The 14,095-nt window shown below is 37.1% G+C and overlaps 2 protein-coding genes across 15 annotated transcripts in view; one reads left to right on the forward strand and one right to left on the reverse strand.

Moving 5' to 3' along the window:
• The window catches only part of NSUN6 (NOP2/Sun RNA methyltransferase 6), a 22,046-nt gene extending 20,440 nt beyond the window's left edge, over nt 1-1,606 (forward strand). For all 6 annotated transcript variants that reach the window (XM_066552550.1, XM_066552557.1, XM_066552564.1 and 3 more), the window contains one exon: nt 5-1,606. In XM_066552550.1, coding sequence (XP_066408647.1) covers nt 5-217 — 213 coding nt within the window. In that variant the 3' untranslated portion in view covers nt 218-1,606. The remainder of the gene's footprint in view (nt 1-4) is intronic.
• The window catches only part of CACNB2 (calcium voltage-gated channel auxiliary subunit beta 2), a 246,285-nt gene continuing 232,899 nt past the window's right edge, over nt 710-14,095 (reverse strand). For 5 of the 9 annotated variants that reach the window (XM_066552467.1, XM_066552481.1, XM_066552512.1 and 2 more), the window contains 2 exons: nt 13,063-13,248; nt 710-8,405 (listed from right to left, as the gene is read on the reverse strand). In XM_066552467.1, the coding sequence (XP_066408564.1) occupies nt 7,914-8,405; nt 13,063-13,248 (678 nt within the window). In that variant the 3' untranslated portion in view covers nt 710-7,913. The remainder of the gene's footprint in view (nt 8,406-13,062; nt 13,249-14,095) is intronic. The other 4 variants (XM_066552474.1, XM_066552490.1, XM_066552526.1 and 1 more) reach the window with 1 other exon arrangement.

Raw genomic sequence — 14,095 nt, forward strand, 5'->3', positions numbered from 1 at the left:
ACAGGAACCTCACATTGGAGGAGAAGGCATGAAGGGAGCTGGACTATCACTTGATCAGCTGAAGCTGCTCCAGAGATTTGATCCATCTGCTGTGACATTGCAAGGAATGGATATTAATTATTTGCAAGGTTCTAGAGAAGATGACCTGATTTCTTTGGCAAATAAAGACTGTATAGGATTTTTCATTGCAAAATTTATTAAATCGAACAGTAAATAAGGATTTGGGAATGCAACCTGAAAAAATACCTCAGTGAGTCTAAGAACAGTTCAGACGTGAAGTGCCTTTCTTCCTGCTGCAATGTTACCAAGCCAACGGGCTGACGGCAGGGTTGCTATGGCAGCACTAAAATCTGCCAGCTGTTCTGATGGGAAAGAGCCACAGGTTGCAGCAGAAAAGTCATGGTTGGGGGAAGGGCAGTATCATTTGTGAGTCTCCCTCTGCTTTTGTATTTACAGCAGGTCAGTGCCTGAATGACAACTATGTTCACTCATACTGCTGTCTGCTCTGGTTTCCCCTTATCTGCTGTGGCAAGCGGAGGAAGGGGATGTGAGCTACTTTACAAAATGCAAACATAAAAAAATAGATGGGAACTATTACAATGACTTTTGGAAAGGGGAGTTTCTGTGGAGGTTTACCAGTAGTTTGTTTCCTTAAATAGTGCTTCTCAAAACACTGCAACATTTTACAAAGAACTGTTTTATAAATTGATACTTAGAACCTCATTTCTCTTTTATTTCAATACAAGCAAGATTCTCTGTACACATAGTATATACACAAAATACGATTAGGCTTTGTAGCATGTCTTTTATAGCAGCATGAATATATTAAACCATCTCACTCTGGGAATGTAAATAATTATTGTTTCAACATCAAACTTCCCATGCATAAACTGTATTGGTTCTGAAATAGCCTATTGGACTGGCTGACAAGTGACAGTTTTAAAATCAAACATTTGTAACAGAAGGGGCTACAGTTATGATTAATATATCAAAAGACAGAAAACTGCATAATACCATCTGAAATGTTGCAAATCACCTTTCAAACAACTAAGGATATTAACTCTTTATTGGTTAGAAAGCATCACCAGCTAAAATAATGAAAATTGAAACTGGGGAAGCATGCTAATGAAAACTGCCTTACTACATTGCTCAAAGTTTAAATAATCTGAATTTCTTAAAAGATGTTCGATGTATTTGATTAATTCTGCTTCAGTTCCAGTTTGAACAGTATTCTCAGTCCTGCTGGAACTGACAATAGCACTAAAGAAGGAAAGCTAAGGACAAGAAAAAACAGAAACTGACATCTGTGTGTGTTTGGTGTTTTCCTCTCACTCGATCAATTTCCAGTTTTAAAAATGATTATCTGAAAAAGTCTGTCTTTTCACACATAATTATTTGGTTGGATTAAAAAGAGCAATAGTTCTTTTATCATTTGTCTTTCTACTGTAAGAAGTGCATTTTGTATTTGCTCACAATCAAAACCATCTATACAATTCTCTTTGTCGGTAGTCTGGTTGTTTACTTTTTTCATACATTTTCCATAAATGTTTTGATACTGTATGTTTTCTACTGCTCTTGAATAAAAACGTTTTTTCTGACCTGCCAAGGTTGACAAGTTCATCCTCTGTAAGGCCTATCCCAGCAGGATGGGAAAATGGAATTCTTGTCTACTACTTCTCTACTTCTGTTGGTCATTCCTTGCCATTAAACACACCATGTCTAAAGAAAATTTAAAGTAATTTTGTTTCGTCAGTAGTAGGTGAGATATCCTATTTAGAGTCATTTAAGTTCATATTATAATCTTTCTAGTCTAAATATGGTGAAAATTATTACCTGGGAACAAAAGGGACGAATCTTTTATTGTAGGAACGTGTTGAAATCTTTAACTCAGTGCTACTAAAAAAGCATTTTCTTTTTTGCAGATTATAGAAATTTTGTAAACATTAATCAGCACACATAAACTATATACTGAAGTCTGTATTCATAGAAAGTAAGGAAGTTTACCTCCAGTTTCAGTAGCAGGATTTGTGCAATGCTGAATTTGAAAGAATTAAGATTGATGAATTTTTAGTGGAATATTTGTAGAGACGTCTCCCACTTCCTTTAGGTTTGGATGATTGGCATTTTAAGGAAGTGACCTCACTTGATATTATAGGAGAAGTTTCTTGGGGCTGGGAAGAAAATGTAATTAACTTTTAGTTAATTCCAGTGTAATTGCAGAGCAGACTTCACCTGAAAAATTTACTGATATATGAACTTTAGCTATTAAGGTTTTTTCTGCAAAAGTCAACTGGGAGCCTTAGAAGAGCACTCAGCATATGGAAGGGATTGGCCTGAGCTGTTTCCCAAGGGCCCTGTGCCTGTTGGGAACAGGGGAGTGACTTCGTCAGGCAGGTCAGAACAGAAACTCTCTTAAGATGCACCAGCCCTTGAAGGAGCCAGCATCCTTTCTCTCACTACAGGTGTGGCCAAGTTAGATGACTAAAGTTGGATGGATGCCCTTTTTTTTTCTATTCCAATCCTACTGTGACTTCAGAAGTGGTAGGAATACTCTGTCATTGACAGTTCTGATGGATGGTGTATATGTGTTTTAAACATATCATATGATTACTTTCCTGATAATCTTTACACACTGAATCATTGTGCTTCACCAGTTGATGATGAAGCACAATAGAATATATTTATATATATTTTAAATATATATATATATGAGATATTTATATATTAAATTTAAAAAGTTATTGTCATTATAATGAAAGATTAAACCTACAAAATAGATAGATTAGGCATGCAATCAGATCCTGTCGTTAAGAAAGTCTGAAAAGTAGTTTTCCCTGTTTGCACAAATAATGATTAGTAATAGTGCCAAATCTAAATATCTATCTTGGTCAGTAGAAAGATACTAAAATAGGCAGCCTCATATACTATGAAATTATAATAGAGCTTTTTCTTGTTTCAGTGTCATGGAATGCACCAGTTTTGTGGATCACTGGATTTCATATGCTTTTTAAGGAATGGGCTAGTGAGGGTGGTCAATCAAGAAATGACTTTAGAGTGGGTAGTTTAAAATATAAAGAACCTTGTTTTTATGTTTGATTGTTAATGAATAAGAAGTTTATATGAAAATTCAATTTGGTACTGCTAGAATTCATTGCTGAGTAGGTATGCATGATGGATAAAAGTGGCAAGAATAAAGGAAGAAATGAGAATATGGATGAGTTAAAAGAACCTGCTTAATCTCTATTATATCTGATATAAACCTTTTCTGGGGCTGCGTAGGAATACATTTCTAGGGTGGTAAGTTATAAAAAGAAACTGTCTATAAAACTACTGTAAGCTCATATGTAATAGTTCGTTATATAAAAGTGGGGAAATAAATTACAGACAAATTGCCGAGCAATAAAATTGATTAAATAACATTTGATTAAAAACATTCACAGTAAAAATGGCATCCACATATCTTACAGATGATAGAAGAACTAAGATTTTGGTGAAAGATCTGCAATAAAGTAATAAATATAAGTAAATGTACACCAGAAATGTTATATTACACTCTGAAAAATAATTTCTCTGTTTAGACTTTGTAATAAAGTTTTTGCAATATGCTCGATATTTATGGATGGAATAGAATGAAAGTCAAAAACTTTTGGAAAACGGTTTTCAGCCTGACATTTTAAAGCAATCAGAGGTCAAATGTAACCACAAATCAAAACACCTTTTGAAGAGGCTTTAGTAACTAACAAACACAGGAGGTGGTTTACACCAGCTCTTTTCCTTTGAACATCCACTGATTAAAAGCAGTCAGACCACTCACTTCATTCCAGCTGAGGGAATGATAATGGACCCCATTAAAACCTTTGCAGGTGTCCCACAATGTGAGCATGACTTTAGAAACCAACAGAGGTTAAAAATGGTAATTGCCAACAGATTCATAAAAGACAAAGTATTAAGGGGCAGTGTATTAGATCTGGGCAGGAGTTGCGTGTATAGGATAAGTAACCAGATATGCAGGGAGATGTAAAAATGGGCCTCTCCCTTTATTCAGGGTTCAGTGAGTGCAACTTCATTTCCTTATCCTGCATTTATTATAAGGGCTATAGGTTAAGAGTATACAGATTTCTGTGAAAAGAGGTGCTCCTCTGAAACTCTTTGTGGCTTTAAAACTGACCTTGTTAAATGGGTCCAGAGCCTTACGAGAAACTATGTATTTAATTTTATTCCTTGAGAAGCAAAAACTATGGATCTCTCTTCAAATTCTGAACTCTTGATGCTGATGCCAGATACAGAATATAAATTCATGAGCATTCTAGAAGAATTCTTTAAATTCTAGGCAGTAATTTATAGATCAATTTAGTAAAAATAGTGTTTTCAGCATATAACTCGTACTGATGCTGCCTTTGTGAACAAACCTGTTTGCTTATTCTTCCCCACTGTCCTGTCCCTTAGCAGGTCTGGAGACTTTTACTGTCATCTCCTTCCAGTTCCTCTGGAAGAGAATTCTTTCTTGCATGACATCTGTGTGACACTAGAAAACTGGTAAAGGATAGACTTAGGCTACTCAGCACTGATGTACAGTCATTTGAAAAAACACATAAAAATAAGGTTAACATCTAACATGTACATGCAGATCTTGAAATGCATCCCATTCCTTCCATATACTGAAATTCTTTAGAAAAATACAGAGTTGAGCTGCCCAGACTTACATATCACTTAATTATTTTATCTTCCTCCCTTTCCTTCTGTTTCACTGGTTTTATTATCTTTTTAGTTGTTTTGTACCACACATCCATAAGACTCTGGAGCTCACTGGGACCTCTACTATTTCTCAGATTCAAAACCCCTGAAACCAGATACAGAAGTATGAACTCATTAGTATCCTAATGCAACCAATATTAAACCTTCTAATGGCAAAACTCTGCAAAGACATTTCATCACAATAATCTTTGATATGTCCTCCACTTGGAGTATTTTTAAAGCTTCTTATTGACATAACTCTGTTAAAGTGCTTTTCAAAGTAGTGCTCAGCAGGCAGGTGGTATTGTGCAATATATGTAGTACAAGCTCACATTACAAATGATCTGTCACTCTTAAAACAGAAACTGAAAAAAAGTATCTCAGCTAATAAAACCTATTCAGTGAGTCTGCCTAAGAAATACACGTGTTTGGTAGAATGTTGTCTATACATAAATAGCAGCACTATATAAAACACAATTCTATGAACCAGTTGGATTTGGATTTGTCTTTTTTTTTAATGTTTATACTCCATGAATCAATATATAGGCCATACTTAAATACTAGGGCTTGGACTATGCTCTTTATTTTCTCATTTATTTGTCTATACACAAACTGCCTATGCCATAGTTTTCATATACTACTCAGTGCTTTGAAATTCTGCCAAACATTCCTTAAAAAATACTTTAGGAAAGCTGAAAAATAAACACTCTCTGGAGCAAAAGTAAACAAACAAACAAAGCAAAAAACCCCACACCCAACCAAAAACCCAACAAAAAAAAGAACAAAATATTCAAGGTATTGAAGTGGAATCACTTCTTAGACGACATAGTTGTCATGAGTTGCAGGGAGCAACACCATTTACTGCAACTGGTAAATTAGCTAAAGCCAGGCTATACAGAGCAAGACAATATGATTTTCTTCTCACTTACATGTGATCTGATATGATTCAAACAGTCTTTTAATGTAATTTTTTACAGATACCCTGAAAATTCTCTTGTATCAAAAACCAGTTTATGTACTCTTCTATATCCATTTAGTAATACAACAGATCTACTTACCTATTCTTCCTTTCTCTACAAAGCCATTTAGTGATGTTTAGAAAATGATGAGAATTTTATTTCTAGAAAAATAACCTTTTTTCTTGTGTTCCCCACAGTTCATGCTTTGAGCCAAAACCTACCCTTGAATAACCACAACAGTCAGCAGCACTGGGAGGAATGGCCAGATAACTGACAGCAGAATTTCCCACTCTTAGCTTGTTGTAAAAATGCTTATAAAGCACCAGGGAGAGGGGTAGGAGAGGAAGGGCAGAGAATGTTTAAGCGAGTTTCTTGGATGCTGGGCTAGGAGACTGGAGAAAGCATGCACCTGCCATATATCTTATCCATTTCACTAAAATGATATTCAAAATCAGGCAATGCTGATATTCCCAGAATTGAAATAATAAATAAAAAGAACTTCCAGCTAAACTAATTATTATCACACTACAGTCTTTATATAATGTGCTATTTACAGGGAAATACAAAAAGTATTTCATTAATACAAGTACTACAAAGACTACATGTGATGCAGAACAGCTTTTACACTAGGCAAGGGTATGGAACCTGGAGTCAAAAATAATAGAGAATTTCCCCCCACTTACCAGTGCAACAGGTGTTCAGTGCAAAACAAACTGTGTTCACTCCCTTCAATTTCAATGCATTTTCTCTAGAAAGCTCCTAACAGAGTCACAGTCATTTTTCTATGCTCTCATCAGCAGCACAACAGCTTTGGTGAAGGAAAAGCAGTGAGCTGGCTGCAGAGTGGGAATGCAGAGAATTGGCAAGTGTAGAAAAAGTGGAGAAGCTACAAAAATTTATTTTCCGACAAAATAACCCTCCACAAGCTGTGTAAACTTTTCTTACTAAAACAAATACTCTAAAACACAAAGATTTTACATTTCCAGTGAAACTCACAGTAACATTTGCCTGTTTTTACTCTCCTGAATCTCAACAAAGAGCCAGCAGATTTATGCTTACCCAATTACCTGGGTCAGTAAATTCCCTCATATTCCCTGAATGCAATTTGGATTTTTAAATTAAGAGACAGAATGTAGAAATAGACTTTTTGGGCTTTTGAGTAACTTATGTTTTCTTCAGTAGATTTTTACAGTTTGCTGCCTAACGTGCACACGCACACGAACGTCAATCCACCACCCACCCACTTACATACACACCTCCAACATGTGTGCTCTGTTTGCTGACAGTAGAACAAAAATTAAGCTGTGCCCATTGCAATATTGTGACCTGAACAGAGAAGAATAATTTATAGTGGTAAGTTCATTACCTTTACTGTAACTTTAAAATGCAAAATTTGGTTTGCAAGGACAGCATAAGGTATAAGAGTTACACCCTTTATCTCAAGCACTCATCCATATTTACAATAAGTATAAGCTTTCTGCTACAGAAGAAAAAGTATTTAGATTGAACACTGTTACAGATTTCCTAAGTGAGGCTAGTTCCAGTTGCCAGTAATTCAAAAGCAAATCTGCTGACTTGGCATTAGGACTCTAAAACAGTGTGATCAAACTTATATAGTAAGAAGGTGTCTGCAGAAATAACATTTATAAACTGTATATACAGTACACAGTACCAATACATAGAAAATAGATTTTGACTCCATGATCCCCTGTGTGTAAGGCAAGACTGAATTCTGTCTTCATACGGAGACCACCAGAGGTACAAGCAACAGAGTGGTGCTTAAATCAATATGCAAAATCAAATGCATACAAATTAAAAATCAGAGCAGACAAAAAGTTTTAGATTTTTTTATGTGCTGATCCTGGCTTGCTGAATACATGGGAAGTTATTAGACATCAAATGTACCTTTTTTTTTTTAAAAAACACTAACAACACCTTGATGGCAACAGATATTGTTCAAGTGGCAGCTACCAAAAACAGCTTGAAAAATGTCATAGTACAACATCAGGAACTCTTCAGTTGTACTACACTAATTCATATAGCACTAACCAAAAAAATAAGTATATGAATATTCTATTTCATGCTATTGCTATGCGAGCAACAGCAATACAAATCAGCATACAGAAGGATACCATATGTTCTGCAAAGAAGAACCCAAGATATTTTCAAGGGGCATTGTTACAAGACTTCAAAGAAACACAAGACTGCCAGAGGCAAAAGTTACTGACGGATGTAAACATCCCTGTTCCACTCTCCTGCATCGTTACGTTTTTTCGATATCACTTCCCCATCCTTGTCACAATATTGGTCCCTTGATTTATGGCGACTGCGCTGTTTGTTGCATTCATTGTGGTCCTGCTCGCGGTCCCTCTCCTTTGAGCGGTGCCGGGACTCTCTGTGTCTGTGTTCACTGATCCCACGGGACTCGTCTCTGTGATTATGATCCCTGTGAGAATCATAGTGGTCACCGTGCTCATGTGAGTAGTCCTCCTTTGGCTCTACGTAAGCTGAATCTCTGCTGTCTTGTGTTTCTGAGTCAAAAGTTTCCTGCCTGTGAAGGCCTCTGCCACCACTGCGATGGTTGTGGTGCTGGCTGGAGGAGGAGCGGTGCTGGGATTTCTTGGTGGGTTCGACCCGTGCTTCCTCCTCAATGTGGGAACCGCTGCGCTCAGGGACCGAATGGTCATTCCTCTGGTCTCCTTGAGATCCCTGCTACCAGAACCAGCAGTAAGGTCATGAGGTACACACATTGAAAAGCTTCCCCCAATATCAAATTCAACTAGAAAGTACCATGAAACCAATAAAATTTCAAGTACAGAACAATCCACTTTGAATCTAAACTAGGAAGGAAACCATTAGTATTCCATTTTTACTGAAAATTCAGTATTATAATACAAACAATTATTTTTTCTCTCATCAGAATTTAGGGTGACACTTGGGTTATTCTGTGGCAATTTCTCATTTCTTGTGATGTTTCTGACTACTCCAGTTAGCAATCATTGTCACCACCCTCCAAAGAAAAAGAGAGCATGCAGAAACAGGACAAACTGCAGAAAAATTGAAAGGAGATATCATGCCAGGAGAGGGCATATATCAGTTGAGAGTTTACAGATGCGTGTCTGGCAACAGCTACTATGGGAAAGTGATTTTAAAGGGCTGAGGAGGTGGATTCCAGCAAAGAACCAAAGTACAAAACCTTGGCTCTTATAAAGGAACTTTTTTTTTAAGGAAAAAAAATGCAATTGAATCTGGTATGAATAAAGTTTGTATTATGATACTAATAGTATCACTGACCTTCTGTTTTCTCAGCAATAATTTCATTTCTTCTTGGTAATGAAAAATTAAACATTGACCTCATAATTTTAAGAGCTCGAGAATACGGCCCATTGCCAAGAAAAGCAGGAGGAGAGTGATATTATCACATAAAAAATTTCCTAACACACCACTGCTATTAAAAGACTGAAATAAAAATTACCAGGCAATAAACCTACTCTTCACCCGCATAAATGCTTTGAAATCACTGCAAAATGAACAAGTGGCATTATTTACCTCATTTGGGGATGTCATTGCATTAACCTGCTTTTATTGCCAAGCTGCAGCTAAGGACTTTTCAGGCTTAATTGCAAAAGTTTTAATAGTAATATTGAAATTGAATTATGCTTCTCACATCGGATGAAGAATGTCAAGACGAAATCATCTCTGCTGCACAAAATTAATGTAGATTTTACCAGAGTTATACAGGCATTTGTTTGTGAGACTGTTCTGAATACCTAAGTTAGTCTTAAGTTTGCCCTTCTATGTTCAGAGTTGTCTAAAAATAAGGATTGCCCCCAGGGCAGTTCATGGACATATCTTCTTTCTGTCTTTCTATTTTGTGGAAAAGAGCTAGGGGAAGGAGGAAATTTTGTCCTTCAGCCACAGATCCTGGCAGGTGGGTTTCCTAGCAACCCAAAAAGTAAAATCACAGGAAATTGAAAAGGAAAATAATCTGTATTTAATCAGAAACTTATAAAAAGCAGCATATTTCAAATCAGAAACTTGGTAAATTTGACAAATCCCAATTTTCTAAGACAACATTTTATTATGCAAACATCTGAGAGATGAGCTGGGTTTCTAATTCGAAACAAATGGCATAGATGAGAACAAGGTAACAGGAATAGCAGTCAAATTTCTTATTTGTTCTTGCTTTTGTGATTCTCAAGATGATTCTGATTTGCCAGAAGGGAATATAATAATTGTAAACATGAATAGATCTGTTCAAGGTGACATAAAATGACTCAACGGAGGTGAATTGTAAGTGAAATGAAGAGAAAAACAAAAGAGTCCAAATCAGAAATATGCCTGCTTTGCATGTGTAAACACAACTTTCATCAGTTCATCACCATGACTGGCTTTAAGGTACATAAATATAGCAGATATGTGAAACCCTATAGTTCTCATGGAGTCAAATGCAAGTACCTATACATAATCATGACTAATAAAATCTGTCAGTGCTGTGGTTTGAGAACAAATGCAAAATTTGAACCTGCATTGGAAACACTGATGCTCTTACAAGCTCAGATGCATCTTCTGTGCTATGATGAGCACATGAAAAGAAACAATGATTAAATTTAGAACCAAAAGCTGCAATTTCAGAATAGTGTTAGGGCTGTTGGGATTTATGGGCAAATTCATTGACAGTAACTTCCATTAAATATTACAGGGACGCTGAACAGGTAATGTCTGAATCTGGATTAGAGTCTGGCTTTTTGGTTCATAACCAAATTTGGGCTCTGATTTGGTATAGATTGTTCAGTGCAGGAATTTTATGGCCCAATTTCATAAGGATTTTGTCTAAAATAGAAAAAGTTTGAGATAATCCTATTTCAGTACTCAGTTTGTACTTTCAAAGAAGTAGGGGTTCTTGGAAAGAAGTTTATACAGTGTTGAAAGAGGACAGAGAAGCCTTTGTCCACTAAGTGAATTTGCCCTGCTCCTTATTTCCAGTGGTCCTTGATCAGCTGCACCATATGTGTGTGAGGTGGCTCCAGACCTTTTGGAGTTATTTCCAACTATTTCCATACAATTTTGTTCTGAAGCTCCCCCTCAGATAGACATAAGGTCTTTGCCTATTTAATTTCAAACTGTCCCAGGACGCCTCACGCCTTCAAGCACCTCGTGCCATGCAATGCACACAGGCAGCTTCATGCTGTAAAAATGCCACTCTGGCAGCTGGCAACACAAATCCTTCCTCACAATGTACACTGGGGACTTAAAACCCACAAACCCAAAATATGTTTCATGGCAAAGGGGCACTGCACTGGCCCCGGGGGGGATGACTCCAATGCTCTGCAGTGCGGTCGTGGCTCCTCCAGACCAAACAACTGGTGGCTTTTCCCTGTAGAGCAGTCCAGAAAAACAGCACAGGTATAGACTTTAAGTTCTCTAAATACAGGGTCTTAACACTGTTGAAAGAATGGGTTCAGCCACCATCATTAAAAAACAGACCCCCTCTGTGCTAAGACAATGACAAGCTCAGGTTTGAGATGTCAGCTGAAGATGTATCGTAGGAAAATGAAACCAAAGGAACAGAAAAGTTTTATGTTCAATTAGGGATCCCTGTTGATTCACACTGCTATACTAGTAGACCTACAAACAAACTTTGAAACTGCAAATACATCCTCATTTTTAGTCCTTAAAATAAAAATCTGTTAGTTAGTAAGGAGACAGCACAGCATTCAGAAAAGTGTTATTAAAACTCTGCACAGTTCTTCCAGAGAACGTGGTTAATAGAATGAGTACGTGAGCTATAAATCCACACTCAAAAAGCATAAAAACACTTGAACAAAATAATTTAGAAGTTTACAAAGCAAAGAAAGTTTATCTAGCAAGGCTGCACACAACAATACTGAATTTCATACTCAGAAATTCTTCCAGCTCACAATTTTTTCAAGGTGTTTCAGCTCTGAGGACAGAAAAAAAGGCAGAAATGAGCTATAGCTTACAGTCTCTTTTCCTGCAACTGTATCTGAAAGCCAGAGAAGGAGATACCCTTCAAGATGGCTAAAGAAATTTTTCTTGTTAAACAATAAACCTGTCAAGTCTGTGGTTTTCTAGTGAGAAATAATTTTTTTGACACAAAAACTTGTTTTGCAAAACCATAAAAAAGGAGCACAACTATTTGCATTTTAACTTGGTTGCAAATACATTTTTTCCTTTTATTTTCTAAGGGGAAGTGTTTTTCTTAGCCAAAGTTATGAATTATAACTTGCATATGTATGTAATTTATGGGCATATATTGAACTTAGGTAGAAACTTAGATGTAGTAAGCCTTTATTTGATCTGGGACAGATCTATTTTATCCCCCCCTGTGTACTTCTCAGCCTCAAGGAGTCACTCACTACTTATAATGAAGGAGTGAAGTAGTTTGAACACTTCATTTCATATCATGCAACACATATCCAAAGGAAAACATCTCGTTATGCTGAACATCTCAATTAAATGATCCAAACCAAAAGTCAAAGGAAAAGAGAGGGGACATATTATGCCCATATCAACAGGCACATCAGTGCAAAGGCAGGAATAAAGCCTGCTTTTGCCAGCTCACTGGAGAGTGTGCTCACTGTTCAGAACACAGAGCCTCTCTCAAGGTCTTTCTGCACAATGTGGGACTTGGATTTGACGTAAGACTTTGTCTTCAAGGAAGTCTGTACTTTTCACAGCAATGGCCAATAAATAAAAGAGCAAAGGAAACACTGGAAGGGCCACTTTGACCTTGAGTCTTTACTAATACAGTCAGTAATCCTCAGCCTCTACAACTCTACAGCCTGTGGGAAGACTGGCACAGATTTCCCTCAAACATTTGTGGATCTGCCCTGTACATAACCCAGTTTGTCATGCAGGGCCTCTGGGGCCAGGATTTGCCTATTAGCCATAGTGTGCCCATCAGTCAGGAAGTTACCAGAGGCTGGAATGTGCACAGTCTTAGTCTTGTTTTATTTCTCTGATTGGATTACACATGGCCAGCTATAAAAATGCTTGTGGCTGGTATACATATTACTGGCACAGCGGTGTCCTGGGCATAATAAAACCTGAAGTATTCAATTTCACATCAACATATGTTTTCAGTCAGGCCAGCTTAGTCCTTGGAATCAAAACCAGCCCCCTAGTCAATACACAAACACATGCTACGATGAATACAATAGCAATAACAGTAACGTGCTTGCATTTGCCTTTTATACTGCAAATGGGTGAATGTCTGCTGAAAAAGTTTTCAATCTACCAACAACAGGAAAATATATTCAGCATATTCTAGCATTAGCCTAACTCTGAGCTTTGGAAGGAGAAGAAGTTGACAGAAGAAAAAGAAGAGATGGCATAAAAACTGTACCTGTAGATTAATATTTGGACCCGGGCTAATAGGAAGAGTGGCTGTTGCAAGTGTGCGAGTGAGAAGCTGGTTAGGAGGATTGCTGCTAGGTGGATGTGTGGCCTTCCAGTAGGCTTCCAGATAGTCAGCAAGGTGCTCACAAGCATCTTCAAGCTGGTTCTCATCAAGAATTACATCGAACATTTCCTGATAAAGAAAAGGTTTTAGCGAGAATAATTACCAAGTAATGGGAGATCAGCTAGAGACATTGAATGTGCTTTCCATTAATCAAAAATGAATCATATTACTTGTATTAAGATATTTTATCTTTTTTTTTTTTCTGAATACAGTTGATACAAAAGATGGTAATCATAACTAGCACTAATATTACACTTGCTAAAGCAAGGCCTTGTGACTTCCACATAGTAATGCACAGTCAAAGAAGACAGGAAGAAGCAGCTGAACAAATCTTAAATACACAGAAAGATGGGATAAATATTGCACAATTACCTATTGAAAAAATGGGATGGCAAAAAAGAGATTCAGTCCCCTTGTAGAATAACGAAGAGAAAACTAAGGTAAACTAAGACCAGTAACTAACAACCATAAGAATACAGATCATTCAGTTTCCAAGTGTCATACAAATATTAGGTAAGAGATTAATCACACAGTCTAATTTTAGTCTCCTAAAGTTAGGAGGTGAGTTTTATCCATTTCCTCCCTGGTCAGGGAGCAGAAGGCAGCTTTGAGGGCCTGTGCAGATCTCCAGCATTCTTCATTGACTTCCTGGGGACCTAAGCATTGCTTAACTGAGATGCTTGAATTTAAAAGATGAAGACATTCCTTTCACTCAGCTCCATAACTATGGCAAATTATATCTGCAACTGAACTGTACTCCCATCTTCTGGTTCCTAACCCATACTCTTGGCAGCTGAGTACACAGGCAGAAATGCATGCCAGGTTTAAAACACAGTTGGGGTATCATCACCTCCACTTTATAGGAGGAAATTGAGAGAATTTGCTTCAATGCACATCTGAAGAAGAACTGCAGAGC

Source organism: Molothrus aeneus, chromosome 1 (genome assembly GCF_037042795.1).
Source record: "Molothrus aeneus isolate 106 chromosome 1, BPBGC_Maene_1.0, whole genome shotgun sequence".
Classification (NCBI taxonomy): domain Eukaryota; kingdom Metazoa; phylum Chordata; class Aves; order Passeriformes; family Icteridae; genus Molothrus; species Molothrus aeneus.